The 27,279-nt window shown below is 46.7% G+C and overlaps 3 protein-coding genes across 5 annotated transcripts; 1 reads left to right on the top strand and 2 right to left on the bottom strand.

Moving 5' to 3' along the window:
* The first annotated feature begins 12 nt into the window (after positions 1 to 12).
* ARMC7 (armadillo repeat containing 7) lies at positions 13 to 2,529 on the top strand. Of its 2 annotated transcripts, none has more exons than XM_027691442.1 (3): positions 13 to 312; positions 388 to 531; positions 1,484 to 2,529. In XM_027691442.1, the coding sequence occupies exons 1-3, from the start codon at positions 36 to 38 to the stop codon at positions 1,819 to 1,821; spliced, it is 759 nt and encodes a 252-aa protein (XP_027547243.1). In that variant the 5' UTR covers positions 13 to 35; the 3' UTR covers positions 1,822 to 2,529. The 2 variants fall into 2 exon arrangements, with proteins under 2 accessions (XP_027547243.1, XP_027547244.1); XM_027691443.1 differs by having other exon boundaries at positions 208 to 296.
* Positions 2,530 to 2,878: 349 nt separating this feature from the next.
* Positions 2,879 to 9,400, bottom strand: NT5C (5', 3'-nucleotidase, cytosolic). Its single transcript, XM_027691446.1, has 5 exons — positions 9,152 to 9,400; positions 4,335 to 4,435; positions 4,198 to 4,258; positions 3,329 to 3,443; positions 2,879 to 3,245 (listed from the first exon to the last, which is right to left on the bottom strand). The coding sequence occupies exons 1-5, from the start codon at positions 9,332 to 9,334 to the stop codon at positions 3,103 to 3,105; spliced, it is 603 nt and encodes a 200-aa protein (XP_027547247.1). The 5' UTR covers positions 9,335 to 9,400; the 3' UTR covers positions 2,879 to 3,102.
* Positions 9,401 to 10,342: 942 nt separating this feature from the next.
* Positions 10,343 to 20,704, bottom strand: JPT1 (Jupiter microtubule associated homolog 1). 2 transcript variants are annotated; one of them, XM_027691444.1, is made up of 5 exons: positions 20,540 to 20,704; positions 17,784 to 17,926; positions 17,097 to 17,194; positions 15,447 to 15,474; positions 10,343 to 11,312 (listed from the first exon to the last, which is right to left on the bottom strand). In XM_027691444.1, exons 1-5 carry the CDS (start codon positions 20,593 to 20,595, stop codon positions 11,164 to 11,166), a joined length of 474 nt encoding a protein of 157 aa, XP_027547245.1. In that variant the 5' UTR covers positions 20,596 to 20,704; the 3' UTR covers positions 10,343 to 11,163. The 2 variants fall into 2 exon arrangements, with proteins under 2 accessions (XP_027547245.1, XP_027547246.1); XM_027691445.1 differs by having other exon boundaries at positions 15,447 to 15,471.
* Positions 20,705 to 27,279: the final 6,575 nt, after the last annotated feature.

The raw sequence follows: 27,279 nt of genomic DNA, 5'->3' as shown, positions 1-27,279 counted from the left end.
TGAAGGGAGTGGGAGCCGCCCCGCCCGCCCACAAGATGGCGGCCGCCCCCGCCCCGCCTGAGGGAGATGCTCGCGCCGTGTCACGCCCACAAGATGGCGGCTGGTGGTGTCTCCTCGCCGCCCTGAGGCGGCCGGTTTGTCCCCATCCCACGGGACACCCGGCCCCTGAGCTGCCCGTGATCAGCACTGCCCGGGGTTCCAGGGGAACGGGGAGCCCATCGAGGTGTCCCACAGGCGGGCCCGCGATGGAGCTGGGGCGGCTGGAGTACCTGCAGGCGCTCGTCACCGAATTCCAGGTGACGGACAGCCCAGGTAACAAACACCGCTGCTCGCTCACTCCCCTCATGTTGAGTGTTTCCTCACACACCTGACGCTTCTCCCTTGCAGAGGCCAAGGAGCAGGTGCTGGCGAACCTGGCCAACTTCGCCTACGATCCCAAAAACTACGAGTACCTGCGGCAGCTCCAGGTGCTGGATCTGTTCCTGGACATGCTCACCGAGGACAACGAGACCCTCGTGGAGTTTGCCATTGGTAAGGGCTGCCCCGAACACCCTCAGCTGGCACCTGCCTGGCAGGTCCGGGGACACCAGGTCCCACACCTGGTTTGGTGGTTAATCCCCCCCCCGCAAAATGGATCAGCAATCAGGCTCCAAAAATAGACCCACACTGTGCTGATCAAGCCTCATTTAGTGCAGAATGTGTGGAATAGGGAGAGAAGTCAGAGGCAGGCATGTCCCCCCTGTCCTGATAGAGCATAATGAAGACACTTTCTGGAAAGGATTTTGTTTTTCTTTTTCCCCCAGACCATAAGTAAACACTACCTGATTGACGTTTTTCTGAAACCTCTCCAATAGAGAAGCAATAATTAATACATAAATTTAGCCAGGTAGATTGTACCAGTCCAGTGTTACCGTTCTGCTATTGACAGCTGGTCTTCTAGAATATTTACTTGACCTTTTTTAATAAATTTTCTGAGAAACTGTCTTATCGTGATTTTTTTATGGTCTGAACATAAGCTAAGGGGCCAGATCCTTTGAGGGATTCTATGAGATGATAATAAATATACTTGATTTTTAAGGTTAGTGGCTTCTCAGAGTTTCAAGTTCAAACATTCCGTGCCTCTTGCCCAACACTGTTATGTCCATTCTCTGGTTTTCTAAAACACGTGCAGTAAACTGCTGGCTGGTATCCTCAGTTAGGGATAAGCGATCCTGGAATCGTTCTGTGGAAGCAGTTATGTGCAGCAGTAACAGTGCCCTCTAATGACACACAGGAGGAGGAATGTGCTGGTGGAAAATCTCTGGAAAGCATCAACAGATCACGGCCTAGGGAACCGTGAAGAATTTTCCATCCAAACCTCACAGAAAATCTGGATACTTATTTCTGTGTTAGAGACAGGACGAGCTTAAATTTGAATCTTATTCTGACAAAGACCAAGGTGTGGAGAGTTTGCCTCGTCAGACACTTTCTTTTGCCGTTTCAGGTGGTCTTTGTAACCTGTGCCTGGATAAAACTAACAAAGAGTACATCCTGGAGGCCAAGGGGGTGGAGCCCATCATCAACTGCCTGTCCAGCCCCAACGAGGAGACTGTGATGTCGGCTGTCACGACGCTGATGTTCCTCACGACGCCACAGTCACGGCACCAGACCACGGCCTTGCCTGTGGTGGAGTGCATGCTCCGCTTCTCCCTCTCGGCCAACAAACGGCTCAGCAACCTGGCAACCCTCTTCCTGGAGGATTACTGCTCCCCTCCTCAGGTGGAGGAGGCCAGGAATCTCAGCAAACACACAGCAGTGGGGATCCCCCTCCCCAAGGACTGAAGCTGTTTGAGAGGGAAACTGCCCTCTGTTCTCACTTTCTGCTCAGCAGGTCAAGAGCGTGTCAAAAAATGTTAAAGAGGGAAGCTGGTCCTACCAGCACTGGGGTTTAGTTAACAAAGATGATGGTGCAGCACTACCATGGCAGCTGGACCAAGCATGCAGCTAAAACTGCCAGCAAATATTTAAAATAAAGCAGGTTAGGGCTGTTGGAGAGCAGTTTGCCAAGTGCAACCCAGCACCCAGCTTGTGCAAATAACCCTTCCCAGCAGTGAGTGAGGGGTTTTCTGCTTGGGTTATTGAGCAGCTTATATCCCCTCCAGTTCCTGGCTGATTTTGCTGCAGCTCTCCCCTTCAGTGTCAATGACAACTGACACGGAGTGTCAACTCAAATGACTTCAAAATGTCACAGAAATGTATTCCTCCTGCAGAGAAAGAAGGAGTTTTCCTGCCCTGGCAGTTCACAATCTTTCTACATCCCTGTGGAACTAGTTATGCCACCCTCTCATCGTGGCATAGGCACCCGGCTCCTGAGTCACTGCACAGGGCAGGCTGTAACTATCCTTTAAATCAAGAAGTGGAAAGTTGTTTTTCTTTCATTACCACTGGTGAGGAAGGTGAAGATTTAAAAAAAAGAAATGGCTCACAGCAGTCTGGCTCATGAGAACTGCTGTCTTGTAAAACCTTCTCTTAATAAAACATTAACTTGAATGCTGTGTAATCAGTTCTGTATGAGCTCATAAATATTTCTGTGCAGCACTTGCAGCCTTTGCCCACTCTTACTCAAGCACATGGGCCAGAAATCGAGGCCAGCTTGGTCTCCTTTCATGATCAGCCAATGAGGCAAGAGAAAACCCAAAAGCCAGGTTGGCTAAATACATAAAATTGAGAAGGTTTGGCTGTTGAGCCCAGTGCCCCCTGACAGACACCCATCCTGTGTCTGCTCAAGTTTCAAGAGCTTTCCTTCTTCCTCTTTTTTCCTCCTCTCCACCCCCAGGCAGCACAAACCAAACAGGAGCAAGGTTAAACACACACATGTAAAAATCCAACCCACAGCTGCTTGTGTTTTACAGTTTCTCTTCTCCAAACAGCAAACATCCAAAATGCTACAGAGGTTAACTGTGTGCAGAGGAATCTTCCAGAAACGCAGAGAGTCAGCTCTGTGCCAAGTCTGACAGTGGCAGCTCATTCGTTATTATAACTGACCCCGAGGTGACGGTGCTCACTGGCTCCTGGGAACGGGTTTCCCTGGCATTGGGAAGGGCACAGCATCCCCTTCCTGCACTACTGCCTGCGCTTGCTTTCCAGGATGGCCTTCCAGTCGTCCGCCCAGGAGAGCAGGCGCCGGCGCGGGGCCGGCAGCTGGACGTGCCTGTTGTGGCAGCAGGTGAACAGGATGTGCTCCCAGCTCGGGTTCGGTTCTGCACCTGGGGAGGGAGAAGGGGGAAAACTGGAGTCAGCTGGGGGTAACTCCCTGGCCAACAGCCAGCGATGGAAGCGCGGTTCAAACCTTGGATGGTGTCCTTGTCGTCAAACAGCAGGTCAGCAGCTACGACGGTCTTATCTCGGGTCAGAATAATCCTCTCCACAAACTCGGGCCCCAAATGTTTCTCTACCCACTTATACTGCAGAGACAAGGAGTAAGAGAAAATCCAGCTGTAGTCTCAGTTTGCACATCGCTCGTGCCAGGTCAGCCCTAATGCAGTAATTTTTTCCCCTATAAGCCCACATCTCTGTCTAGGAATCCCCATGTGGAGCCTGGCCATAGCCCAGGACGGATTTAACCTGTGACAGCCTTCACTCAGCACTGCCCTGGCCGTGCTGAACTGTTGAGTTTGTGAGCAGCACTGGCTGCTTGCCCAGAGCACGTGGATTGTGCCCATCCAAGTCACTCCGGCGACCAAAGTCTCCCCTCCATTCTCGTGCCAGTGGCAAACAGGACTAATTCCAACACCACAACCTCCTCAACTCAGCATTGGCCTCTTTTGGGGCAGCTGGATATCTCAGTCTCCAGATTTAGACAGAAGGTTTTGTTGGCTGAGGATTCTCCAGCGTGGAATCCCCTGGGAATACCCCTTCCTTGTAGGGAACTACAACAGTTCCTTTGCTATCGCCTCCTGATAAGCTGGTCCCAGCCCAGCTCCAAGAGCTCAGGGCTCATGTGCTCCATAGTAATTCTGGCAGCACGTGGCACTGCAAGATTCCCCATCCTGAGCTACTGCTCCATGTCTGGGCAGCTGACATGGACAGGGATCGGGGGGAAGCCTGGCAGCCGGAGCAGCCACTGCCTTAATAAAGGAACGGCTCTGTCTTGGTGGTATGAACCAGCAAGGCCTTGCAAAAGCAGCATTAAACCCAGCAAAATAAATTCTCTCCCACCTTTTCCACGATGCAGTGCTCGTATTTCCGGAGAGGACTCGTGCAAATGAACACCTGGGTGCTGAAAAGAAAACAGCCTTCATTAGCAGTCAGGGGGGAATGTAAGGTCATGGAAAAGGGCTGTAGAGTGTCCTTACTCCTGCATGTGGATCATCTCCTTCATAGCTTCAAGGGCTCCTGGAATTGGATCCAACCTCAGGAAGAAGCCAGGCGACTCATAGACACTGGCTACCTTGGCCTGCAAGAGACAGAGGACAGTCAGCAGTGCCTGTGCTTTGATCCAAGATGTCCCAGCAGTTCTCCTGTTGTCCTGTGTGTAACAGCCAGCAAAGGGCCAGCGCTTTGCAGAGGGAGGTGATGCTTCCCCCCAAGAGTGGATTATAAAATTTCTCACCTTTTGGGTTTCAGGAAAAGTCCAACCCAGGCACACAAGAAGTCACTCCCTGGTGGCTCGTTCGGAGTGAGGAGGCAGAGCTGACCCTGACCTGGATTTGTTCCCACCACAAACAGCCCTGACCCACAGCTGGAATCGCTGAGCTCTGGCAGAGGGACAGCTCCCTCCTCACCCCTCCCAGCAGGTCTCTCTAGACTAACTCTTGTGAAAACCAAAGGAACAAGTTTGAGGCTTCTGCTCCTCTGTCATGCTTGGCTGAGATTTGCTGATGACTCAGGAATTTACCAGGGACAACTGGACAGACACAGGCACTGCCCATTATCCCTCTTTTCCTTTGGAGCAAACAGGGCAAAGTGGTGACCGTGCCAATGGCCAAGCCAGCACACCCACACATTTGGGGTGAATCCCTTCAGCAAGAGGGAACAGTGAGGATGGGGGCACTGGGAAAGCTCCATGTCTTTGCTGCTTTCTGTGATTTTCAATCACCCACTAAAACACCCATTGCTGAAGGAGCAGACCTTGACTCCAGCACGTTTGGAGCTGCTCCCCTGTGGTAACGGGCTGGTGCAAAGTCTGCTCCAAAGAGTGTCAGACTGCAGCAGGCAGTTCAGAGGTGGATCCCTGTGCTTCCCCAGGAACCTTTGGCTTCCTGGGGTGACCTGTGCACCCCGTGACCCCCAGCTGGGCTGGGTTTGGGGGTGCTGTGGGACAGCACTCCCTTCGCCTGGCTCGGGGCACAGGGCCCCACGATGGGCTGAGCAGGGGGATTAAGGGCTTTATCCCTGTTGTGTCTGCACCTGCTCTCGGTGTAAACCCACCTTCCATACAGGCATGTGGGATGCCACATGAATCAGAGAAGTCATTAATGGTGAAAAAGTAGGAAAGGAGGTTTGCTCTAAAGGTAGAATAATTTTTAAATGAGTGTAAAACAGGAAAGAAACAAGATTACTGGAGGAGCAATGTTATCCCATTTTGGCTACAGTACCCAAAAATGGTACAAAAAGGTATTTAATATGATACAGCACAGTGGCATTTATAACCTCTAAAAGGAAATGCAGTATTTCCAGGGCAATTCTCATGCCTTTAGGTAGGACTGTCCTTCTAGTCCTTTTTTTTTTTTTTTAATTTACTGATAAGACATTTTCATACATTTCATTATTAGGAAATTCATTGATTTGAATGCAGTTCTGGTTAGTTAATTTTAAAGATTGCTCTCTGTTGACTGTTCAGTGGCCTGTGTTAAATCGGAGTGTTTCAGAGTGGGTCACAGCCCATGGGTTTTCTCCCCCCTTATCACACATCCCATCATGGCAAAGGACCCACAGCAGTGCTGAGGCCACTTCCAGGCTTAAGTTTGACTCTCAGACAGAGAGGTTAAGCTTCCAGTATCTCTTCTACCCTGAGACACATGAATCTTACCTTCCCTGGGGTCACACTGTGAACTTCAGAGGTGTCAAAACAGCATTTTTCCACCAGCATTAAAGCCATATGTTCCCATGCCACTGAACAATTTTGAAAACTTAATTCTTGTTAAGTATTCTTCAAAGACAGGCTGCAGCCTTTGCTTAGAAATTGTACAAGGCAGCTTTACAGTCCAGCTGATGGTCTCTTTGCTCTATATCACCAGTGGAACCTCAACATAAAGGCCATTTCAATTAAGAGGCAATGAGAAGGAGTTGGCATTAAACCAGTCTCCCAGATCCCGGAGCTCACCCAGTTATCATCATCTGCAAATACTCATAAATCAACAGCCAGAAATTTGGAAGCACTGCCTGATTGCACACGCAAATCAGAAGAGGTTGAGGAGTCTCTGGGTGCAGACGTGGCAATCAGATCTGCCCAGATCTCTGTTTCCATGCAAAGCCTCCCTGATCCCAGCAACAATTCCCTGGAGCTCTTCCCAAGGAGATTGAATTACAGACTCAGGGCTTGTGTCTGAAAGCTCTTTTATCCTACAGCAAGTCACCAGAAACTGGCAAGTTTCCACTACGTCACAAAAAAGTCTGGCTCTGCTGGCAAGAGAAATTCGATTTGATGACTCTTAGAATCAAAAGCCATTTCCCTCCCCCACAAGAAACAAAAAGTGACTAGAAACTGAAAGTAAAACCATTTTCTTTCCTCATTTTCATGCCATCAGTGCCGAACGTTTCCTTTTAACTTCCATTAGCAAGATAACTTGGATGCAAAGCTGGAGTGACTACCTCTATCCCTAAGCTTTCCCGTTGGCACTTAAAAAACCAATTCTAGACACTTAAAAATAATTATAGAAAATTTTGCCTCCGCTGGAGGTGCTGAATCCTTTTTTGAAACTGTCTGGGGCCAGGAAACACATCCTAAACTCTTGGGAGATAAATCCCCATCAAAATGGCTACAAACACAGGGGGGCAGATAGGCAAGAGCAGTAAAGAAAGTTTTGAACAAAATAAAATGGATTAAAAGTCTTTTTAAATAAAATGGATTTACAATGTGAAATTAATGATCAAAACAGAAATAAAACCCCAAGTAATGGCTCCAGTTTCAAGGGGCAGCTGCTCAGCACTAACAAAGCATAAACACCCCTCAGGAAGGGGCGATTCATAAATCATTAGCACAGCACTTCCCACTCCCTGGCATGAGAGGATCCCACACCCTGGCAGTTCATGGACAGGCACAGCCAACACCTGCCACATGGAGCCTGGTGTCCAGCTGATCCCTGGTGTCCAGGTGATCCCCTCCTTTCACCACTGACAAACTGCAGACTCAGTTTCCCTGCACGGACATGAGGCCCCACAGACCCCCTGGCACAGGATGGAAAAACTGTCCTCAGTGTCTGGGCTGCTGGTTCCTGCTGAAGCTTTTCCTGCAGCTGTGGGCAAGGAGAGACCTTCCACAGGGATTCTCCTGCCTCACAGCCACGGCAGAACTAACAAGGGCTCTATTTTTAAACTATTTTATGATTTTTACATAAAACCCAAAGGAGCTTAAAATCTTAAAAACTTCATTGTTGTGGCTAAAGCAGCCCAGAACTCCAGAGGTTACTGAAGGAGACACACAGCACAGCTCCATAAAGCTAATTTCCTTAGGAAGCCAGGCTAGTAATGAACAGCAAGATAAGAGCTTTCTGCTACTGCTGATCTGCGTGGGACTCAAACCAGTTATCTGGTTATTCCATTGCCACACCTAAGGTCTGGGGAGAAACAGGATGAGCATGAACCAAATTAGGGAATGGGAACGCCAGAAATAGAACAAAACACAATTTTTTTGATAGATCAGATTGTAGACCTTCAAAATAAGAACAAATAAAAATTCAAGACCCCTTTAATTACCTGCATTTTTTTTTGTCCATATATACCTAAACGGGATTCACATAAGGAATACTAATTTAAACAATAAATCATGTCTGTTTATGTAAAACAATAACCAAATTCATGCCTACTGCCTATATTTACAGGTTCCTAGGTCCAGGAACTTCTGAGCATCAATAGTCATTGATTAGAGCTCGGGCAGTTTGGAGCCTGTGGAAATGCTGGACCCAGCACTCCCATCCATCACCCTGGTGCAGGAGCCTGGAACAGGAGGGAAATCAATGTGAATTGTCGTTTCTTAGCAGTAAAAAAACCTACAGGCTCAGTACAGGACCTTAAAATTAGCAATGAACTTCTCAGGGAAAGTGTATGGCACAGCCTGGATCAGCATCCATTGTCTATGTAGAGTCCTTGACTGTCCTGCAGTGACCAGAGGGAAGGGTGAAGTCTAGATTCACAGTATTTTTGACTTTGCCTTGCAAACCTCTCTGATATTCATTCAGTCATTAGCAGACATTAAAAATGGCAACAGTTTGCATGGATGTAGGGTGTTCCAGAGCTTTCTGCATGCTGCTCCTGATCATTACCTGCCATGCACTCTGCTTGTCAGGGCATGCAGAGGGAATATGGACACAGGATTTCATTAGCTGTACAAACCCATATATAACATTTATATTTCTTGTCCTGCTGTGGAGCCACATTAACACTCACAGAGCACTCAGGGAGCTTTGGGTAAGTTATTACTCCTGCTGCACAGCAAGAGCAGGAACATGAGTAGGGTAAAGAACAAGCTGAACATGGTTCAGTGAAGAGTTTGATGACAGAATTGCTCTTTGCCAATTCCTGCACACACTTCCCAGTAAAGGGCTGGTGATCCTCCTGGAAGAAGTCACTAATTATCACTATACAAAATAAGGCTGCATGAAATGCAAAATTAAAAATACTGTGAACCCAGACTTCACCCTTCCTGCTGGTCACCGAGGGACAGTCTAATCAATGATATTGAGGCTCAAAAGTTCCTGGAATTAGGAAAATTATAAATATAGGGAGTAGGCATGAATTAGGTTACTATTTTACATAAACAAATTTTATTTATTATTCAAATTAGTATTCTTTAAACGAATTCCATGTAGCTATGCACGGACAAAGGAAGTTGTAGGTAATTTAAGGGGTCACGGCTGTTTAAAAAATACTGACCCGACCCTGAGCTCTGCACACCCAGGGTGGGCAGGGAGAGGTTTCCGGGCCGGGTGAGGAGGGTGAGACTCGAACTCACCTCCAGGTCCTCCCGCAGGCTGCGGTACTGCTCCCGCACCGAGAAGCCCCTGCGCTCCGCCAGCTCCACGCGCGGCTCCGCCGGGAAGCGGGAGCGGAATTCCCGCAGCACCGCGCCCTCGAAGTCGGCCAGGACTCCGTCCATGTCCACCAGCACCCGCAGCGGCCCGGCCGCGCTGCCCATCCCGATCCCAGATCCCGGCACACGCGGGCGATGCGGGCGGCAGCGCCCCCGGCTCCGGCACACGTGGGATGTACATGAATATGCATGAGCCTCATGAATATGCATGAGGCGGGCGGGGCTCCTCGGGGCAGCCCCGCGTGGGAACAGCGGTGGGATCCGCCAGGAACCGAGGAAAAGCGAACAGCACTCCCCAAAACCCTTTGGGATCCCGCAGTGGGCACGTTCACAGCACGAGGGGGAGAAGGGCGGTGGAACAGCAGCAGCATGGCTTGGCCAAAGCCTCAGCAACCATAAAGGAGCACTAATAAAGTTCCACTGGCTTTGGGGATTGCCAAGGAAATATAATTTGATTACTTCCCATGCTCTACCTGCAGCCAGTCCCACGGCTCAGGGGACACGAGGGATAAGGAATCCCCTCTCCCCCCACCATGCAGGAGAGGAAGAGCACGTCAGAGCAAATCCAGTTTTGTAGGTTAAGCACCTCAGCCTAGGGCTTCTCCAGCGCTGATCTGGAAAGCCTGGGTGCTTTCTGGCACCGGTTCTTCCAGGAGGAGGGTGGAAAAGGTGCCAGCAGACACACCAGCTCCATACAAATCCTCTGCTGTGGCTTATCCTGCAGCAGATCCCTCCAGGACAGCAGAGAACTCCACAGTTTGGACTCACAGCCACCTCCCTTTTTAGGATCCTGTTTTGGTTTGGGTTTCTTTTTGTTGTGAGGAAAATAAACTTTCCTCTATTTTCTTGAGATAAAAAAGTATCTTGGATAAACCAGATTACAGATACCAAGCCACATTCCACATTTCTCTGCTCTAGAAGACAAAAATTAAGTGATAAGTCAGACAATCTCTTCAGGGGAAGATGGCATATGATGGTGATGTTAACCAAGTGCAATAACTCTCCTCCTCTGCTGCATCCCACCTGTGCTGGAGTAGGGCAGGCTGGCTGAGACAAGGCCAACTGAGAATAAAGGCAAAACCAAAACCACGAAATAAAACCCACACAGGAAACACGGCTTCAAAATTTCTATATTATTTACTTTTAAGCAACAATCCAGCTCCGTGAAATTACAACACACACTTTTAAAGGATGAGATTTTCACCTCATGGTCAAGCACCAGCATGATCATGCACAGCATTGAGTCAGTTGTAAAAAAAAATGCCCTGTAATTCTTATTTATATGATCCACTCCACCTTTACTGAATAAAGTCTGAATCAGCCCCTTCCCAGCACTAGGCCAGGTGGCTCTGGTCATCAGCCCTCTATTTGGCACAGACCCTGCATCATAATAGTCCAGTATCAAGATTTATTTTGTTTTTAAAGGCAGCATGGTGTACATTAACCACTCAATGATTTATATGGCACAGCAGGGCTCAAGGCATTTACCACATGCAGTCAATGAAGCCTTTTAGATCCCTAAATCCCACATGTGGAGGGAAGGGACCGCTCTTGCTGATTGTTTGCTGGCCTGGTTAACCAGGATTCTAGACCCTTGTAAAGCTAAGGGGTTCTAAAAAAAAAAAACCTCAGTACAAAAACCCTCTAAGCACACTTAGAACCAAGCTACTCTCCTTTGAATTACATTACAATACTTCATAAAGCTTTCCCTCAAGTCTATCACTAGAAAACACTCATGTCACTTCCAGTAGATCTGGGGGAAACACAGGACAGAAGTGGAAAAAACCCTTGACTTCAAAAAAAGATGGAGTACATAAAGTGCTTCTTTTTAATGAAAGAAATTTGAGATGTACAGTCAGGCTCAAGTTGTGCAGTTCACAAGCATGGGGGAAAGAAAACAGACACGAGTTCAAAACAGTCAGGAAGGGAAAGGTTTAACCGAGGACTAGGCTGGACTTGCCACCGGGTGGATTTCTCCTGGACGGTGCAGGTGCTGGTGCTACTGGGCTAGGAACAGGTGCAGCAGGCAGGGATTTTTCTTCACTCTGACCTGGGGCAGCTTCTACATCAGCCTCAATGTTTTCTAGAAGAAAAGAAGCTTTTAAGGTGTTTGATGTGGATGAGGAGAGCCAGATGTTTCGCTGGCTCCTGTCAGTTCTCTCTCGGTGTTCAGACACACTCGGGTGCTGCTGCAACCCGAGGGCAGGGCAGACTCAGCCCTCAGAAGTGTTTCTCAGATGGACTCTGCCTTCCAGCTCGGTTTCAGGTGTTCATCAAGAGCCACATTCACTCAGCTGCTATTAAGGGACACCAGCAATTCATTTTTCTTAATGACAAGCAGCTCAAGACTTAAGACTTGTACATATAATTAGTCAGCGTGTGACTCTGGCAATAGTAACTCAAGTCTGAGCAGGTGCTGGAAGCCGAGTCACAGAAGCACCAGCAAGAGCTCAAACTACATTCCCAATTTCGTAACTGGAGGGAAGAGGATCTGACACACTTCTGAGGCTTCACACAGAACAGAGCAGGGAACAGCCATGCATGGGGAGGCTCTGATTGTACACTCCCTGGGAAGCACATGATAGTTTATTTTAAGCCCTTCTGAACAGCCACAAGTGAAGACAGGACACAGAAGGAATTCTTCACAGGAAGCACTTTAGATACTGTAGCAAATAACTAATGTATCTGCTTCGCTGACACCGAGTACAGCAAGTACATTAGCATCTCACATTTTTATGCACTAACACAATCACTTCTGAGCCAAAGGCCCAAATCAGCACCAAGCAGCCCCCTGGGTACTGGGGGAGTGAGGGGAGCAAAGCTTCACCATCAGCTCTGTCAAGATACACCTCACCTGTTTTCAACAGACCCCTTAGTTTAATCTAATGAACACTAGTTCTGGGTCTGGAGGGTTCAGACAACAGCTGCACATTCACCCTAAGCTTCATGTTTGGTAAATCTTGATTAAATTCCCTCCCCCAGCCTCCTCCTCAAGCTGCAGAGACACAACTATTTCAGTTTCACCTCCCAGGGCAGCCACTGCACCCCTTTACCTTCCTTGTTCACCTCCACAACCTCCTGCTCTTTACCTGTCAAGGACTGCACACTCCATTCAAGATGTGGGTGTACCATTGTTTACAGACAAAATGATGTAATTTTCCATTTTCTCCCTGATGACATCCAGCATTTTGCTAGCACTTCCACACATCTCAGAGAACACTCAGTGCCAAGAGTCAAGGCAGATCCTGGGAGCATCACAGCACAGAGCTGAACACAAGGCTGCCATGGTTGAGGTGTTGGGTTTTTTCACCCCCTGGATTCATTACTTTACACTTACTTACATAAAGATTATCCTGCCACCTTTTTACCTGCCTACCTCATTCAGCTGAGTCCTTCTGACAGTGAGATTTTCTCACCATCAGCACAATTTGACTACTTGAAAGAGCTCATATCACACCAACAAAATTGGAGACTTCACTGTTCATTACCTTTTCCAGGTCACGGATGAAGGCACTGAATAAAACTACCTCCACATCACTTCCCATGGCTCATTTTTCCAATTTGAAAGGCAATTACTAAGCCCTACCCTTTGCCTCCTATCTTTTAGCTACTCTCCTACCCCCAGGAGCAGCTTTCCTCCAATTCTGTGGCAACTCAGCTTATCTCTTTTAAATAATATTTGATGCAGGATTTATCAGAAACACCAAAATCCCACTTCTGTCCACTGAACCCCCTGTATCCACGCTTATAATGATCTCAAAGAACTCCAGCAGCTTAGCATAGTCCCCATGCAATCAGGAATAATCTACACTACAGACTCTCTGCTGTGCTCATTAACACACCAGCACAGCTGCACTAAACAGTTAATACCACATTTTAAGCTTGAAGCTCCTGTAGCTGCCGTGTCCCAGTGCCTGCTGACTCAGCACAAGCATCCATGGAGATCATCTGCCCCTAAAGCCAGACTCCACCTTCCCCTGTGTGTGTCATGCACTGTCTAGTTCTCCTTAGCTGCTCACATTCATTCAGCTCACAGTGCCACTGAATCACAAAAGAAACATGAATTAAGACCACAGGAGACTTCTGGGGAAGTTGGTGTAGCTCATTCAGCCAGCTGATCACACATCAGCACTTCTCACATAATCAAGGTATAGATATATTTGCCAACCTAATGACTAAAGTAAATGCAATAGGATCAGCTCAAATGTTGAAGATCTTCCCATCCCAAAAAGGGTCTAATCCCTGGAACAGCTCCCTGCTGAGTGCACTGCAAACCCCTGAAACTCTGCACAGAAAGGAACTACAGCTCCCAAACAGAAGCAAGAAAACTGCTGCAAAAGGAACATTTTCTTCCCCCAGACAGGTGTGATTAATAAATATGCACACCCCACCTGACACCTACTTGGGGTTTTATAATCAGTTACATACAGAAAATGATTTCCACATTCAAAAGAATAAACATTTTTACATGATGGGAAGCTATTAAGATTCTGGTTGTGCTGTGAACTTGTAAGCAGACAGCTTTTGCTTGGAGGTGGATTCATTCAACTCTTTTCAAACTCTGCAGACAGCTCTGCAAATCCAGTACAAAGTCACAGGTGTGCCAGGTGGGATGTTCACCAGCCCAGCAGGAATATCAAGGGGAGGAGTGGCACACCTCAATGAGACTGGGCTCCAATAAGCTACAATTCCCAAAGCTATCAGTGGTAGAAATTAATTTAACAATCCATCAGGATGCTCAGGGATCTGCCACAGACACCATTTCCAGGAAGCATTAAATTCCTACTCCTTCCTAAGTAACATCAGTGAAAGTTTAACATTCAAACCTTTGCCTGTCATTTTAATTTCATCTTGGCCATCTCCAAAAGTTTAACTTTTACTCATGGCCACAACAGGAAACAACCCCAATTACTTTCCAGTAACACTTTTTTTTTTAACCACCTCCCAGCATACATTTATTTGGTCTTTGATAAGAACTTCTCTCGCTGTCACTCACCAGATAAAAACCTAAATACAAATACAACACCTGTGAAAAATGTGAACTTTTAAATTCAAGAGTCAGGAATATCACTTTGCACTCCAAGTTTCAGCTGTCCTGATCCCAGCCAGCTTTTTCTGTTTCCTCCCATCCCAGCCCTTCTCACCTCACTGCTGTTTGTGGGATCTCCTCTGCCCTGTGGGGAGCTGGTTTAAACAAGCACCAGGAAAAGCAGCAGAGCCCTTAGAGCAGTTTACTTCTATTAGCAAACCACATCCTCCTACTGGAGGCATAAACTCCAGATGCCTGCAGTGCTAATTAAGATCAGCCAGACATGGGAAAGAAATCCTAAATCCTGTACACAGTTTGATTAGAAGCTGCCTGCTAAAGAGGCAACACTTATTTTGGGCACAGATACCACTTAAGAGGTAGCTGAAAGGTTCTGGAAAAGCTCTCCCCATCCCAGCAGGTCTTTTCAGGACACGGAGCTGTTAATGGCCTCAGTGATCTCCCACCACTCTTAGGTGTTGAAAGTAGCACTTGGAAAGCAGAGGTCAACACACACATTCCTGTCATCAGGAAGTAAGCTATTCCTAAGGTGAATCTTACAAAGGAGAGATTTCCAGCCTCAGAGCTAGAAAAAACACTTGAAGGCTGGCACACGCTGCTAGGGGAAATGTCTCTGTTTACAGGATATTTGCAGTATGCAGATCAACTTCCTTGGCAAAAATCAGCATTTAAAAGGCAACAGGAAGTTAAAAGCTGGTTAATGCAGACACTTCCAGATGCAGTAGCTGGGTTTGATTATTTCTGTGAGTGTAGAGTTTGCTGTATGAGAAGACAATAGGAAAAAAGGACATTTTAAACTAAAATCAATTAAGTTGACTGTCCTATTTAATTACAAGCTACTCTAACAGCAGTGTAATCTTTCAATCACTTGAAATCTTTGCAAGTCCATCTCCACCTTGCCTTCTAGTACTCAGACAAATCTTTACACCAACAGCTGGTGGCAAAATAAATGATCAGGACTGTTCTCCTTTTTAACCTGATGACTCACAGGCACTCCACCATTTCACTCCATACCCACACTCCACTGAAGTAGTCGAGTCACTTTATTGATCTGATGGATTCCAGAATAACCCCAATCTGCCTCTATCCTAATGCATGACCATTTATACATCTTATATTCTCCTTTATTGCAAAAGGCTTTCACCAGAGGAGTCCGAAGGAGTTACTTACCAGAAATTTCACCACCGACATCTCCTCCCTGGAAAAAAGAGAGAAACATGTTATATCTCACATCTCACAAAGGACATGGGTGGGCACAAACACTTTATTATGCACAGCATCCTAAATTGAGCAGCACTGACAGGAACCAGAACATCCTCCCTGCAGAGCAGGAGGGACAAACGAATCACACTGAGAGCCATGAGCAAGAGTTCAGTGTCCTCTCCTTTCCACTGAGCAACTCTGCAACACCAAACACTTATCTGTTAATATAGCCAAGAGCCATATTTGTTCTACCCAGAATATTTAATTTAATTTGTGAAATGCTGATCAGCTTCTTTGCAACGTTGCTGATAAAGCTTCCTTCACTACACAAACAGTTAAACATTATTTACATACCAAGTCTGTGCACAGGCTGCAGCTTGACACAAAGATACAGAGTCTCACAGCAGCAGCCCAGGCTCCTCAATGGGATGAGGTTTTATCAGCTTTCATAGATTTAACATTGCTAATTACACAGTGAAACTGCAGCAATTGGGATAAAAAAGCACAGCAACTGACACAAATTTACCACCTTAAATCTCAGGCTGGGCTACAGTTCACCAGCTCCAGCTTCTGCTGTTTGCAGCTGAACTACTGCATAAAAGTAAAGTATTCCACATGGGAAGAATCTGTTTGCAAAGCTGAGAACCATAGTGTTTAACACAATTTAGCAGAATATACAATTAAACTAAACAGTTTGTTTTCTGTGGTAGCAGCTATAAATTTAATTAACTTATATTTGCTAAATTGAAACAAGACATTTTCAGTAACAAAGAACAGTTCTGTGACTTAAAGTTCCTATTAAAAACAAAAATGGGTTGTTATGCTTGAAGTGAATTACCAAAATAAAACATTAGACAAAAGGTGTCTGCTACAACATTTGAGATCAACTATTTACTTACCCAGCTCTTTTCAGACAACTTAAAGCTTGAGTTTTAAACAACAAGATTTCTTTTTCCCACTAAAATTTGTTCATGCAAGTGCAGGCTACCCTGCATTCCTGTGTTTCTAAGTTCAGAGGAATTACTGGTTTTTTACTGAACCATTGTTCAGAGGAATCCTGTTTTTCCCATTAAATGTAATCACACATTTATCAAATGTCATCATACATCTAGCAAATGTTACTTAATTATCTCTATTAACACTCCAAATCGTGCTCCATACTGCTACCAAGTGAACAGTTTATATGGAAAATAACACACCTGATGGTATTATTAACACCAGTAACAAATAAAACAAGCATTGATGCTACCGAGGCAAGAACTTGTTGAGATGTGAAACCAAGTTTTGTCAGACCCACGCAGCGTTTGCTGTAGGTAACTATTGTTTATAAAATGTCTAAACCCACAATCACACACAGAGCTGAAATTAGATTTCACAGCACTTCATTACTGTCTCAGCAATAAGACGAGTTAAGAGCTCTGGAAAGTGGTCCCTGTGAAAAATCCAGCCCTTCATCAACATTTCAGAGTATCAGGTGGAACCTTCAGGAAAAAAAGCAGATTGAGAACAAGGCTTCAAATCCTACAATGCTCCCAACTGTGTGAACATCACTTGTAAGGCAACACCACCCAGGGCGTGAATTGCCCATTATCAGGTTCTTTGTAGTCAAGTACTGACCTTGGGATCTACAAAGTCTCCACAGTTTGCCTCAGTTGAGTTTGTTCTTTGTGGTCCAGATGATTCACAGTTGTCTCTGATTTCACCTGGCTTAGCCCCTACAAGCAGAGATTGACTCCAATCAGGTTGCAAGATAAACTTACCAGGAAAGCAGATCATAAATAGTTACAGGTTTGGGTACTTTGGGGGAGGTGCTTTTTTTTTTCATAATTAAAGTTTGACCATTCTAAAAAATCCTGGTCCTTCAGATAATAACTCACAAATTACTGTCTTACAGCAGCATCTCATGCAGTGAGGGTGTCATTTAAATAGATGGGATTTAGGGTCCCAAAGCCACCCCTACTCTGCAGAAATGGAAGCTTAACCCCAGCTGTGAGAAAAATACAAGGGTAAACTTCCTCTGAGTAACCCTTCCTTCACTGTACTGTGACTTGATTAACTTGGAGAAATTGCATCCAAAATACAATTTTCTGCTTGCAACATGCCCAAGACTTGCATGAAAAAACCCTTCTGGTATAAATTCATGAGAAATAAACAATCCCCTGCAAGCAGTTATCATTCAGAGCCCAAAAGTAACAAGTAGGAAGCAAACTCTGCTTTCCACACAGCCACCACCAGCTTCAGGCCGAGGCACAAAATGAATCAATGCAGTTCAGCAGATGTGGAAACAAAGCAGGACGGTCTTACCCGATGCTTTAGCCCAGGAAGGTGGGTTCTCTTCAGGAGTCCCAAAGATGCTGGATGCCATTTTGTTCCTTCGTACGGGTTGTTCTTTGGGCTCATCAAACCCCAAGGAGAAGTTGGACCCTCCTCCAGGAGGACGCAGGACTCTGCAGAGAGAGAGGGGCAGCTTTACAACCTGTACCCCTGCTGAAAGCTGCACTCCAGCCCATAAATCAGAGGCTGCCATGGCTCCAGTGCATCATTTCAACTATCCAGGTAAGCCCTTGCCAGAATTCCATCCTGGCACTGTGTCTCCACTACTCTTCACTTTAGCAACACTTACAGAAATAAAATGCTCCCAACACTCTACTCGTGCCCTTGGCTTCATTCAGTGTCATCAAGGGCTGCTGCCACCAGCCTTCAGCCTGAGCCAAATAAAAAAATAAGTACGAGGGCTTGTCAAATTCCAGCTTTTTAAAGAGAACTCTGTGAAGGTTAACATCAATCCTCAAACTGGCAGCACGGCAGAGACTGAAGTTTGGAGTATGAGCCAAAGGACTGGTTGCACCACTGATGGCTGCAGCCTTTTTTTAGATTTGTTTCCTCAGAAAAAAAACCCAAGTCTGCAGCATGATTCTGGTCTAGAGGCAAAAGGTGCAATCAAACAGCTTTAAGTTGACTATTATTAGGAGAGACACGTGTACAAAGCTCCAGATATGTAACCTAAATCTAACAATCTGCTGTTAGACAAAAAAGGAGCCTGCTCAGTACTTCATGAGCTTTACTGTTGGTCTGCTTTCCAAGCTGCAGAAATCAACCAAAATTAACAGCAGCAGCAAAATAAATCTTTAAATGTAAACTCCTCCTGATCTTATTTTCTTAAGCATGAGATCTTCTATTTGCTGGAGGAGCCAGGAGAATAAAACTGTCAATGTGAGAACTGTCACTCACAGAGAGATGTGAGTACACCAACAGAATTTGGGGTTTCTTGGGCTTTCAAGGCATCCAGTGCTCTGAAATAAACACCAGGACAAAATAGGGATGGTGCATCCTTCCTGTTCTTTACAAATAATTTAATAAATCAAAGTTAGAACCTCACAAAAGGGAACAGCACACAGCTTGTTGCTGCTCCAAACCTGGGAATCCAACACGAAGAGTGTGTCTGATTGTACAGTGTCATCACCACGGCTAAAGCATTCAGATATTTGGAGGTTTTGCGCTTGTTAAACTCCAGATGTAACATAAAAACACTTCTCCAAGCTCAAACACAACAATGGCTATGGAAATTCCCAAAGGTGTGCAGCATGGATATTTAATGTTACTTAACCAGCAAACCACTTTTCCTTAAAAAATTCTTCTCCAAAGTTCTAATTACTAATGCTCAGCTGCTAATGGGAGGATCCCAGGAGACTGGGCAGTACGTTTGATTATGATTTGTTTTGTCTCCTTCCTGAATTAACAGATATGGTGTAATGGTTTTGAATCACTCCTTTATCTTTTTTCTCCCGAGAAAATGTCTCCATTTAGAAGGCTTATTTTCTTAGTTACATCTGTTGCAGTTAATCTGAAGAACAGTCTGTTCAAAGCAGGGCTTGTTCCCACACCACAGATCACCTCTATTTTACCAGAGCAGTGAAACCAGAACTCTCTTAAGGACACGACAGTTTCCACTGACAGTCTTTAATGACATTAACAGAAGAGGCAACTGAAGGGAAAAAAAAGCCATCACTCAAACTGTTAAAAAGGAATAATGCCTTTTTACCAACCTCAGCTAAAGGCTGGCAGGTTTCATTAGAAGCCTCTCACAGCCTGGAGATGCTGTAATGTGCTTTATGAAAGCCACGTTTAACACTTCAAGTAATGAGCTGCTCTTAAAAATTCCACTCGATACCCAGCGATGTCCACTGAAAACCCACCCACAGCTCCAGCCGGGAAGCGCTCTGGAAACACGCTTTGCAAAGGGTTTGTAACACGCTTTGCGAAGAGTATTTTTCGCTTTAAAACGCACCCTGAAAAGCTAAAAGGAAACAGGAAGCATCCGCTTTGTCAGGCCAAAACCTGACAGGGAAAAAAAAAAAACAACACACGACAGTCTGTAAAAACGGCACGATCCTCTCCAGCTGCGCCTCCGGAGAACGCGGGTGCCCGACAAACGCCGCGCATCTCCTGCACGCGAACCTGCCAAGTTTTTCTTTGTTTCCAGACAGGCTCCGCTTCCACCCCCCCGCGCCCCTCCCAGCCTCGGGAGCGGGGAAGGGGCGACCCCCGGGTACCGTCACCTCCCGAACCGAGCGGGTCCCCCCGGGCGGGGCGGCGCAGACAATGGAGCCCGCCCGGCCCCACCCAGCCCGCGGCGGCCCGAGGGGTCGGTGCGGCCGCGGGGATGGTGGCGGGGGAAGGCGGCGGGGAAGGCCCGGAGGGGCGCGGTGCCCCCCGCCCCCGCGCCGTGGCTGCGCGGAGAAGGCGGGGAGTCGCCTCCCTTCTTTGTTCGGCGGCAGCGGCGGGGCCGCACTCGCGCACCGGGCGGGTCTCGGCGTCCCCTGCACCGCCCCCCGCACCGGGCACGGCGCCCCCCGCAGCCCCCCGGGTGGGCGCGGCCGCCCCCCGCCTCCAGCCGACCCCCCCCCGGATGACCCGCACGCCGCCAGCCCCGGCGTGCCCGCCGCAGCACCGCGCCCCAGCACCGCCCCGGGGCCGCGCCGGACAACACCCCCCGCCCCCAGGACCCCCGGCCCCGCCGCCATGTGAGTGCCAGCGACCCCCCGAGCGCCCCCGCGGACCTGGAGCTGTTCCTGCCATTGGGGTCCATGCCCGAGAACGTGGCCGTGGTGGTCATGGTGGAGGGACGGGGGGAGCCGGAGCGAGGGAAGGGGGCTCTGTGCAGTGGCGGTCCCGCGGACGGAGCTGCTCCTCCCGCCCGGTCCTGCCGCTGCCGGTGACAACTGCGGCCGCCGCCCGCACCGCCGCGGGTTTTATACTCGCCTCAATCCCCGCCCACACCCAACCTTCGCATTGGACTGTTCAAACGCAGTCGCCATCTTCTATTGGGCCGTGCCCTGCCACTCTTCCCTCTGCCCCGCCCCGCCGTCTATCCCGGGGCGCCTCGCCTCACCGGCGGGAGCCCATTGGTGCAGCAATACGTCTGCTCCGCGCTGATTGGCCGCAGGCGGGCGGCGGCGCCCTGCGGCGGGGATTGGCGGGAGGGCTGTCACTCATCTCTGGCGCGCGCTGCGATTGGCTCAGCCGCGCTTGAGGCGAGACAAAAGTGCCCGCGGCGCTGCCCCCGCTGAGGGCCCCGGGGAGCGGGGGGTTCCTCGGGGGAGTTCCGCCGCCCCCTCAGCGCCCTCCCGACCCCCTCATGCCCCGCGGTCCCCAGAGACACCGCCCGGGTCACACCCTCGGGCCACCAACGCCCCTCCCTGGCACCCACTCGGCCACGCAAGGCCCGGTCCCTCGCACTCATGGCCGTGCCAGCCCTGCAGGTGCCTCAGGAGGTGTCGTGGAGCAGCTCCAAGGTACAGGGATGAGCTACTTGAGAATCATGACCAGCCTTAATATTAACACAGGGAAGAGCTGAACTGCTAAAACTACACACAGGACCACAGCGTTTTATATTTTCTAATCTAAGATCTAATAAAAAAAAAAAAAATCTTGGTTTTGTTTTTAAAAAAGGCCCAACCAAGGCCATTGTGCTGCAGGAGGTGTTGGCACAAGGCCGCCAAAGCCAACAAGGGCCTGCAGGACAGAGGGCTGGGCAGGGAACACACCTCAAAAACCATGGTGCAATAAAATAATTTACAGTATCAGTGTATTATTTTGCAGCAGTGGATTACTGCATAAAAACTGAGTTCCAGCACATGGACAGCAGCAGGAATACAAAGCCCAGCAACGCTGCTCACCTGGCACGAGGCTGCACATTTTGTGTCCTGTATCTCCTGCAAACACCAGCACAAATCTCTCACAGCACAGTTTATCATGTATTAGCTGTTGACCCACCTGTCAAAACCAACTCTGATTTGGTGACTGGGAGCTTCTTGAACTCCCTGCAACTTCCACACACACACAGATGCATCTTTGATCATCACTTTTGCTGCAAAATCTACACATCAGAACCTGTCACTGCAAATATTATTTCGATGAGCACTTGGATAAAAGAGGAAAGTCCCATCCATCTCTCCCAGTCTGCACTAACGACCAGCCTTAATATCCCCGTTTTCTCTAGAAAGTATTTCTTTTTGGTCTGGAAAACACAAAGATTGTGCCACTTTGCTCTATGTACAACATGAGATGTCCAGTGTCTGAATTATCACCAGCCTTAATATTACCACAGGGAAGAGCAGAACTGCTAAAACTACACACAGGACCACAGTGTTTTATTTCTTCTAGTCTAGAATCCATTAAAAAAAAATATTTTTTTTTTTCCAAAAAAGGTCCAGCCACTATTTAGATCCCCAGGGAATTCTCTGTTGTGTCACATCTTTCTAGAGGTACATTAAAGGGAAATTTTAAGTAACATGACACAGTTGTTTTAATTCTATTATCCCTTAGGCTTGGGCATTAAGAAGTCAAATGACACCTACCTGCACACAGGTAGAGCATCTGCTCTCTCAGGAACTTGCTGAAATATTTTGTCATCTAAATGCTTTTTATTCAAACCCACAGAATTTGACTCTTAAATTTGTAGCCCTGAGACACAGAGCCTTTTTTTTTTTAAAGTCAAGATGAAGAAAAACCCGTTCCCTCTGACAAAGCCAGTTTTAACACACAGCTTTAAAATTCTAAACCTTCAGTGTTTTCCAAGGGGCTGCACTGATCTCTCACAGTCCAGGCTGCAGGGTGGCCTTTAAAATCAGCTGCTTTGCTGATTATTCATCCATAACATGAAGGGGTTTATCAAGATGGCTACAGAAACTGGGCTCAGGATCCATCTCAGGATGGTGACATTTGACCAGAACAATTCTCAGCAGCTGTTTGAAAGGCTCAGACACCAAACAATTCCACCTGTTGTTGAAATTCCACCAGCAAGGAATGAAAGAAGCATCTGGAAGTCTGAACAAGACTCCAGGAAGTGCAAGGGTTAGGCAAGGAGAGATACCACTGGTTTGAGAAAAGCCTCAGCTTGGTCATCCTCTCATGACCCAGAGTTTCTTCATGCCAGGCTCTGCTACTTACAGCAGTCACAAAAAGCATTCCTGCTTTATTCCAAGCACATGGTACAAAAAAACAAAAAAAGAGGTTTTGACTCAGTTTTCTCTTCTTTCCTCATTTCTTTCACAGCTGAAGGTAAAAAGTGTCAGCTAAAAAACACCCCTTGCCACAGCTGGATTTGCTCCATGGAAGATGGTATCCTATAGATCCAATGGTTTGTCCTACTGAGCTGATGCTGTCGTTTGCAAGGGTTCTGGAAGTTGCTCTCATGCCTCTCTACATCTTCAGGAAAAGTTCCCAACAGTCAATCACTGTTTGGGAAGGAGGACTGAACCACAATGTCCAGGCTTCTCTCAGAGCTGCAGAGATGTAGCTCTGAACAAAAAGCAGAGGGGCCAACTCATGCTGCTGTTCTTGTCTGGGAATTCAGCACTACCAGTGTCCTCCCAAGTGCTGCTCCTTATTGGAAAAAGAGGCACCTCTGAAAGGGTAAGTCAGTGGCCCAAAGAGCTTTCATTCCAATTTTTGTCTTGCTTGAGTTTGCTTAAACTCAAGGAAAGTTTTCTTAATCAACTGATCCTTCAAGAGCCCTTGCAGGGCATCAGATGTACTTTGATGGGATCCATGGACTGGATGCTGGAAGGGGGGAGACCTAAATCACCAAAACCAGCACAAAATTCACCACAAAGGGTGTCCTTTGAATCCAAGTCTCCCTTTCTAAAGAAGAAACACTATTTACTATTTGTACATATAATCTGTACATTTTAACAACCTTAGTCTTTCCTCAGCGCTCCAAAGGGATTGTTTAAACCTACAGGTCTTCCCACAGACTCCATCCCACTGCAGCTCCTCACCAACTCATCCCTTGTCCTTCTCCAGCACCTGCTGCCCTTCCCTTCTGGGATCTCTGCTGACACTCAGCCACTCCTTTCCCAGCACCCAGCCACACCTCACCCCTCCCACACAAACTGAAATTCTTCAGGGACAAGGGTTAAAACTCTTCCCTCAAAGGGACTCCAACCACTCCATAAATACCAGCTGGGGCTCCCAGCACCTCCATGTTAGAATAAGACCACTATCCCATGGAGTTAGGGAAGGAACCAGGAAACCCCTGTAATTAAGCATCTTGAGGGTCAACCAAAAACTGCAAACAGGGATCAAAATTCCATCTTTCATTTATCCTCACACTCCTACATCCTAAACACCCAGGAGAAGTGCTGTGCCACCAATTCATTCTGACACTAAGCACAAAAAAGCAAGACGAATTACAGGATTAAATTATTCCCCATCAGAACACATTTAGTTTGGCAACTGGTTACAGCCAGAATGAACAAACCTCAATAATCCAGAGAATGAAATGTATTAATTAGCATGATAATATAATTAAGAGTGATCCAAGTTATTTGCTTGGATTGTCTTTTAGTACTCCACAACAGTTCATCTCAACAGCTCACACACTGTACTCAGGAGAGGCCACTATCTAAAACTCTAAGAAAAATACTTCAATTTATTGTTCACTTTTAATTTAATAGATGATGATCAAGGAAGCATCATTTTTCATTTTCAGCTTTGAAAACAAATTGCTATTCCTTAGAAATCCAGTTATTTCCAACTGGCTGAAGCTCAGGAAGTCTCCTCTCTTGGAGGCAGTCACATTATTCCTTTTCATTAATGTTGCAATAACAGACACAATAGAACCAGTACCCAACAGACAAACAACAGCACTTATGTTACACTGACTTGGAAGTAATGAAGTGAAGGTACTGGAAAGGAATATTCCTGCTAGAAAATAATCTCACTTTGACCTTAACCCCTGCAGAGATGCTGTACCTGCCCTGATATTGCAGTTATCTGGGAGCAGCAATTACCCTAGTGTTACTTCAGGGATTTTTCTTTTGTTGAGGACACCTCCATATGCCAGGACAGGAATCCCTCTCATGTTACCACTTGGAGTATTTCCTTACACTGTTGGCACTTCAGCAGATCCCATTTCAGAGCCGCCTTCGACTCCCAGAACCCCTTTTGAACCAGCACTTCTGGGCACTCAACACTGACCCTTCACAAGAGCCCCCTCTGGATGGGTGTGATCCCCAGGGTGCAGATTTTCACACAGATTTTCAGGTGTTAACATCTGTCATTATCTGCCCTGCACATGAATAAAAACGCCTCACTAAAGGTACCTGAAACAAACAGTTTTGGTTCCACCTTTAAAAAGGTCCTGTCCATTCCACAGCTGAAGCTGTGTGAGGGACTGGAGCCTCACCATACCCTGAAGGCAGGGTCTTACCACCCACAGCACTCACCAGGGCATTGCATCCAATTATGACTTACTCCATTCTTTTTCACTTTAAAGCCATGGGAGGAATATTAACTAAATTGCACAGCAATCACTTCAGAACACATTATTTGAAAATTGTGGGTAATAATATAATTTGCCCGGGCTCTTGAAAGATCCCAGCTGTTTAATAAACATGAAAAACTTACCTCCCAACCAGCCTGACAGGACCTCTTTGCCCAGTTTCTCTTTATCCTCCAACACAAGGACTTCTAGCAGTCCACGTGGCTACCAGTGCAAACATGAGAACTGCCACAAATCAAGCCAGGCCGAACAGCAAAGTGAACTCCAAACAATTTGATCCAAATTTTTCATATCCCTGTACTTTGTATCACTTCCAAATCACCATCCCTGGCAGTAGCTTCCTTAGCGGAGACAGTCACAGCAAAACCACTGAGGTTCCAGCAATCAGGAATCCACAGGTAAAATTTCTAGCACCAGAGGAACAGTACAGACAAGCAACAAGGAGAGTATTTGCAAGACCATGGAGGAGAGTTCTAAAAAAAATGTCTTTTTTTTTTTTTAATGTTCAGTATTTCTGCTTACTGTTACGCAAATGTTATGTATGAGAACCAGAATCAGAATTCAGCCCACTTCAGTTTGCCAGACTAAAGGAAATTCAGTGTTTGAGGCTCTTGAGGAACTAAGTCACTGAAGTTCTTTGAGACAGTTTCTTGCTTGTTTAATCTAATCAAACAAACATTTCAGACAAGACCATTTCATCAGTTTTTGACTGCAGCCACCACCTTACATAACACCATTCAGTACTGTCAGAGGAATCATTTCAGAAATATGAGGAACAAACCCAGGTAACAGCAGTAAGACACAGACAAATGTAGGTGAATCCCGTACACAAGTTCATGACAGATGAAGTAACACTCCACTAATTCAGGAAATGAAGACATTGTTTTTAAAAGCTCTTCAGTACCTGTCACTTGACTTCTGTTGCCTCAGGAAATAAAAAAAACACACCAGGCAAGATACAACAGGGAGCTTTGAGCTTCACAGTCTTAAGTTGAGCTGAAAAAAAAATTGTATTTAAGGAGACCTCACCCTTTCTTCAGAAACTAAAGCAAGTCCAAACACCTTTTTTGACCAAACAAGATAAAGACAGCTTTCTCCTGGGAAAAGTCTTGGCAGGACATCAAGTTGAAAGAATTTTATACACTGATATCAGAAGTTTAGCCAGCTTAAAAGTCAGAGACTCTAAAGCCAAAGAGCAATGTATTCCATGTGTAACTCAGGAAAGGTGCTGAAATATATTCCCCCCACCACCCTCTTTTTTAGTTGAAAGTATTTTTTTTCCAGACCTTTGTGAGTTTGGATATGAAAACATTTGTTTACAAGAGGGAATTTCAACCTTGTAACACACCACAGAAGTCTACAAGATACACACCAGAACAAGAAATACTCTGCTTAGCAGGAGCATTTCCTAGAATTAAAACAAAGGCACACAGCAGGTTAAATTCTTCAGCTACAGAGTCAAAAGCCACTGCAAAAACAGACCTTATTTTTCCTTTAGATGTAACTGATGTAGCATCAAATGTATTAAATCCTGACACAAGTCAAATGGATCACAATTCATCAGCTACATGCACAGAGCCACCATTCTGCCCCAAAGGATTTCCAGATCGAGCAGGCACAGGCCTCACATGTAATAATCACTTCTTGAATTAACTATTACAAAAACTACCACCAAAAAGTGACCTCTTGTAACAAATTAATATCTAAAAGAGCATTAGCTTACTGCAAACACTACAAAATAGTGGAACATTCCTAGGACATCAGGGACTGCTGTGGGACTGTGGGGCTAACAGGTATATAATCCCTCATGAACATCTATGGATTTCACTGCAACCTCTAAACTCCCCCAAGAAGTTCCCCAAGAAGAACTCTGTGGAAAAGACTTGTGACAAACATCATCATCACTAGCTCCCTTCAGTACTTCCAGCCTTTCCCCCTTCCAAGCAGGAACAGCACAATGGGGTAAAGCAGAGCTTGGAATCTCCACCACCACAGCTAAATGCAGCCAAAAAC

Source organism: Neopelma chrysocephalum, unplaced genomic scaffold (assembly GCF_003984885.1).
Source record: "Neopelma chrysocephalum unplaced genomic scaffold, ASM398488v2 Primary Assembly neopelma1_84, whole genome shotgun sequence".
Taxonomy (NCBI): domain Eukaryota; kingdom Metazoa; phylum Chordata; class Aves; order Passeriformes; family Pipridae; genus Neopelma; species Neopelma chrysocephalum.
This window is presented reverse-complemented; position numbering and strand designations above follow the sequence as displayed.

Excerpts from the sequence above, each read along its gene's own strand:
- JPT1 (XM_027691444.1), bottom strand. The coding sequence starts at position 20,595 with ATGACCACCACGGCCACGTTCTCGGGCATGGACCCCAATGGCAGGAAC. Across the intron at positions 17,195-17,783 it reads TTCCTGGGCTAAAGCATCGG|GGGCTAAGCCAGGTGAAATC; the intron begins GTAAGACCGTCC and ends CTCTGCTTGTAG. Across the intron at positions 11,313-15,446 it reads TGTCGGTGGTGAAATTTCTG|AAAACATTGAGGCTGATGTA; the intron begins GTAAGTAACTCC and ends CTTTTCTTCTAG.
- ARMC7 (XM_027691442.1), top strand. The coding sequence starts at position 36 with ATGGCGGCCGCCCCCGCCCCGCCTGAGGGAGATGCTCGCGCCGTGTCA. Across the intron at positions 313-387 it reads CCAGGTGACGGACAGCCCAG|AGGCCAAGGAGCAGGTGCTG; the intron begins GTAACAAACACC and ends TCTCCCTTGCAG. Across the intron at positions 532-1,483 it reads CCTCGTGGAGTTTGCCATTG|GTGGTCTTTGTAACCTGTGC; the intron begins GTAAGGGCTGCC and ends TTGCCGTTTCAG.
- NT5C (XM_027691446.1), bottom strand. The coding sequence starts at position 9,334 with ATGGGCAGCGCGGCCGGGCCGCTGCGGGTGCTGGTGGACATGGACGGA. Across the intron at positions 4,436-9,151 it reads GCCTGCGGGAGGACCTGGAG|GCCAAGGTAGCCAGTGTCTA; the intron begins GTGAGTTCGAGT and ends TGTCTCTTGCAG. Across the intron at positions 3,444-4,197 it reads AGCACTGCATCGTGGAAAAG|TATAAGTGGGTAGAGAAACA; the intron begins GTGGGAGAGAAT and ends TTGTCTCTGCAG.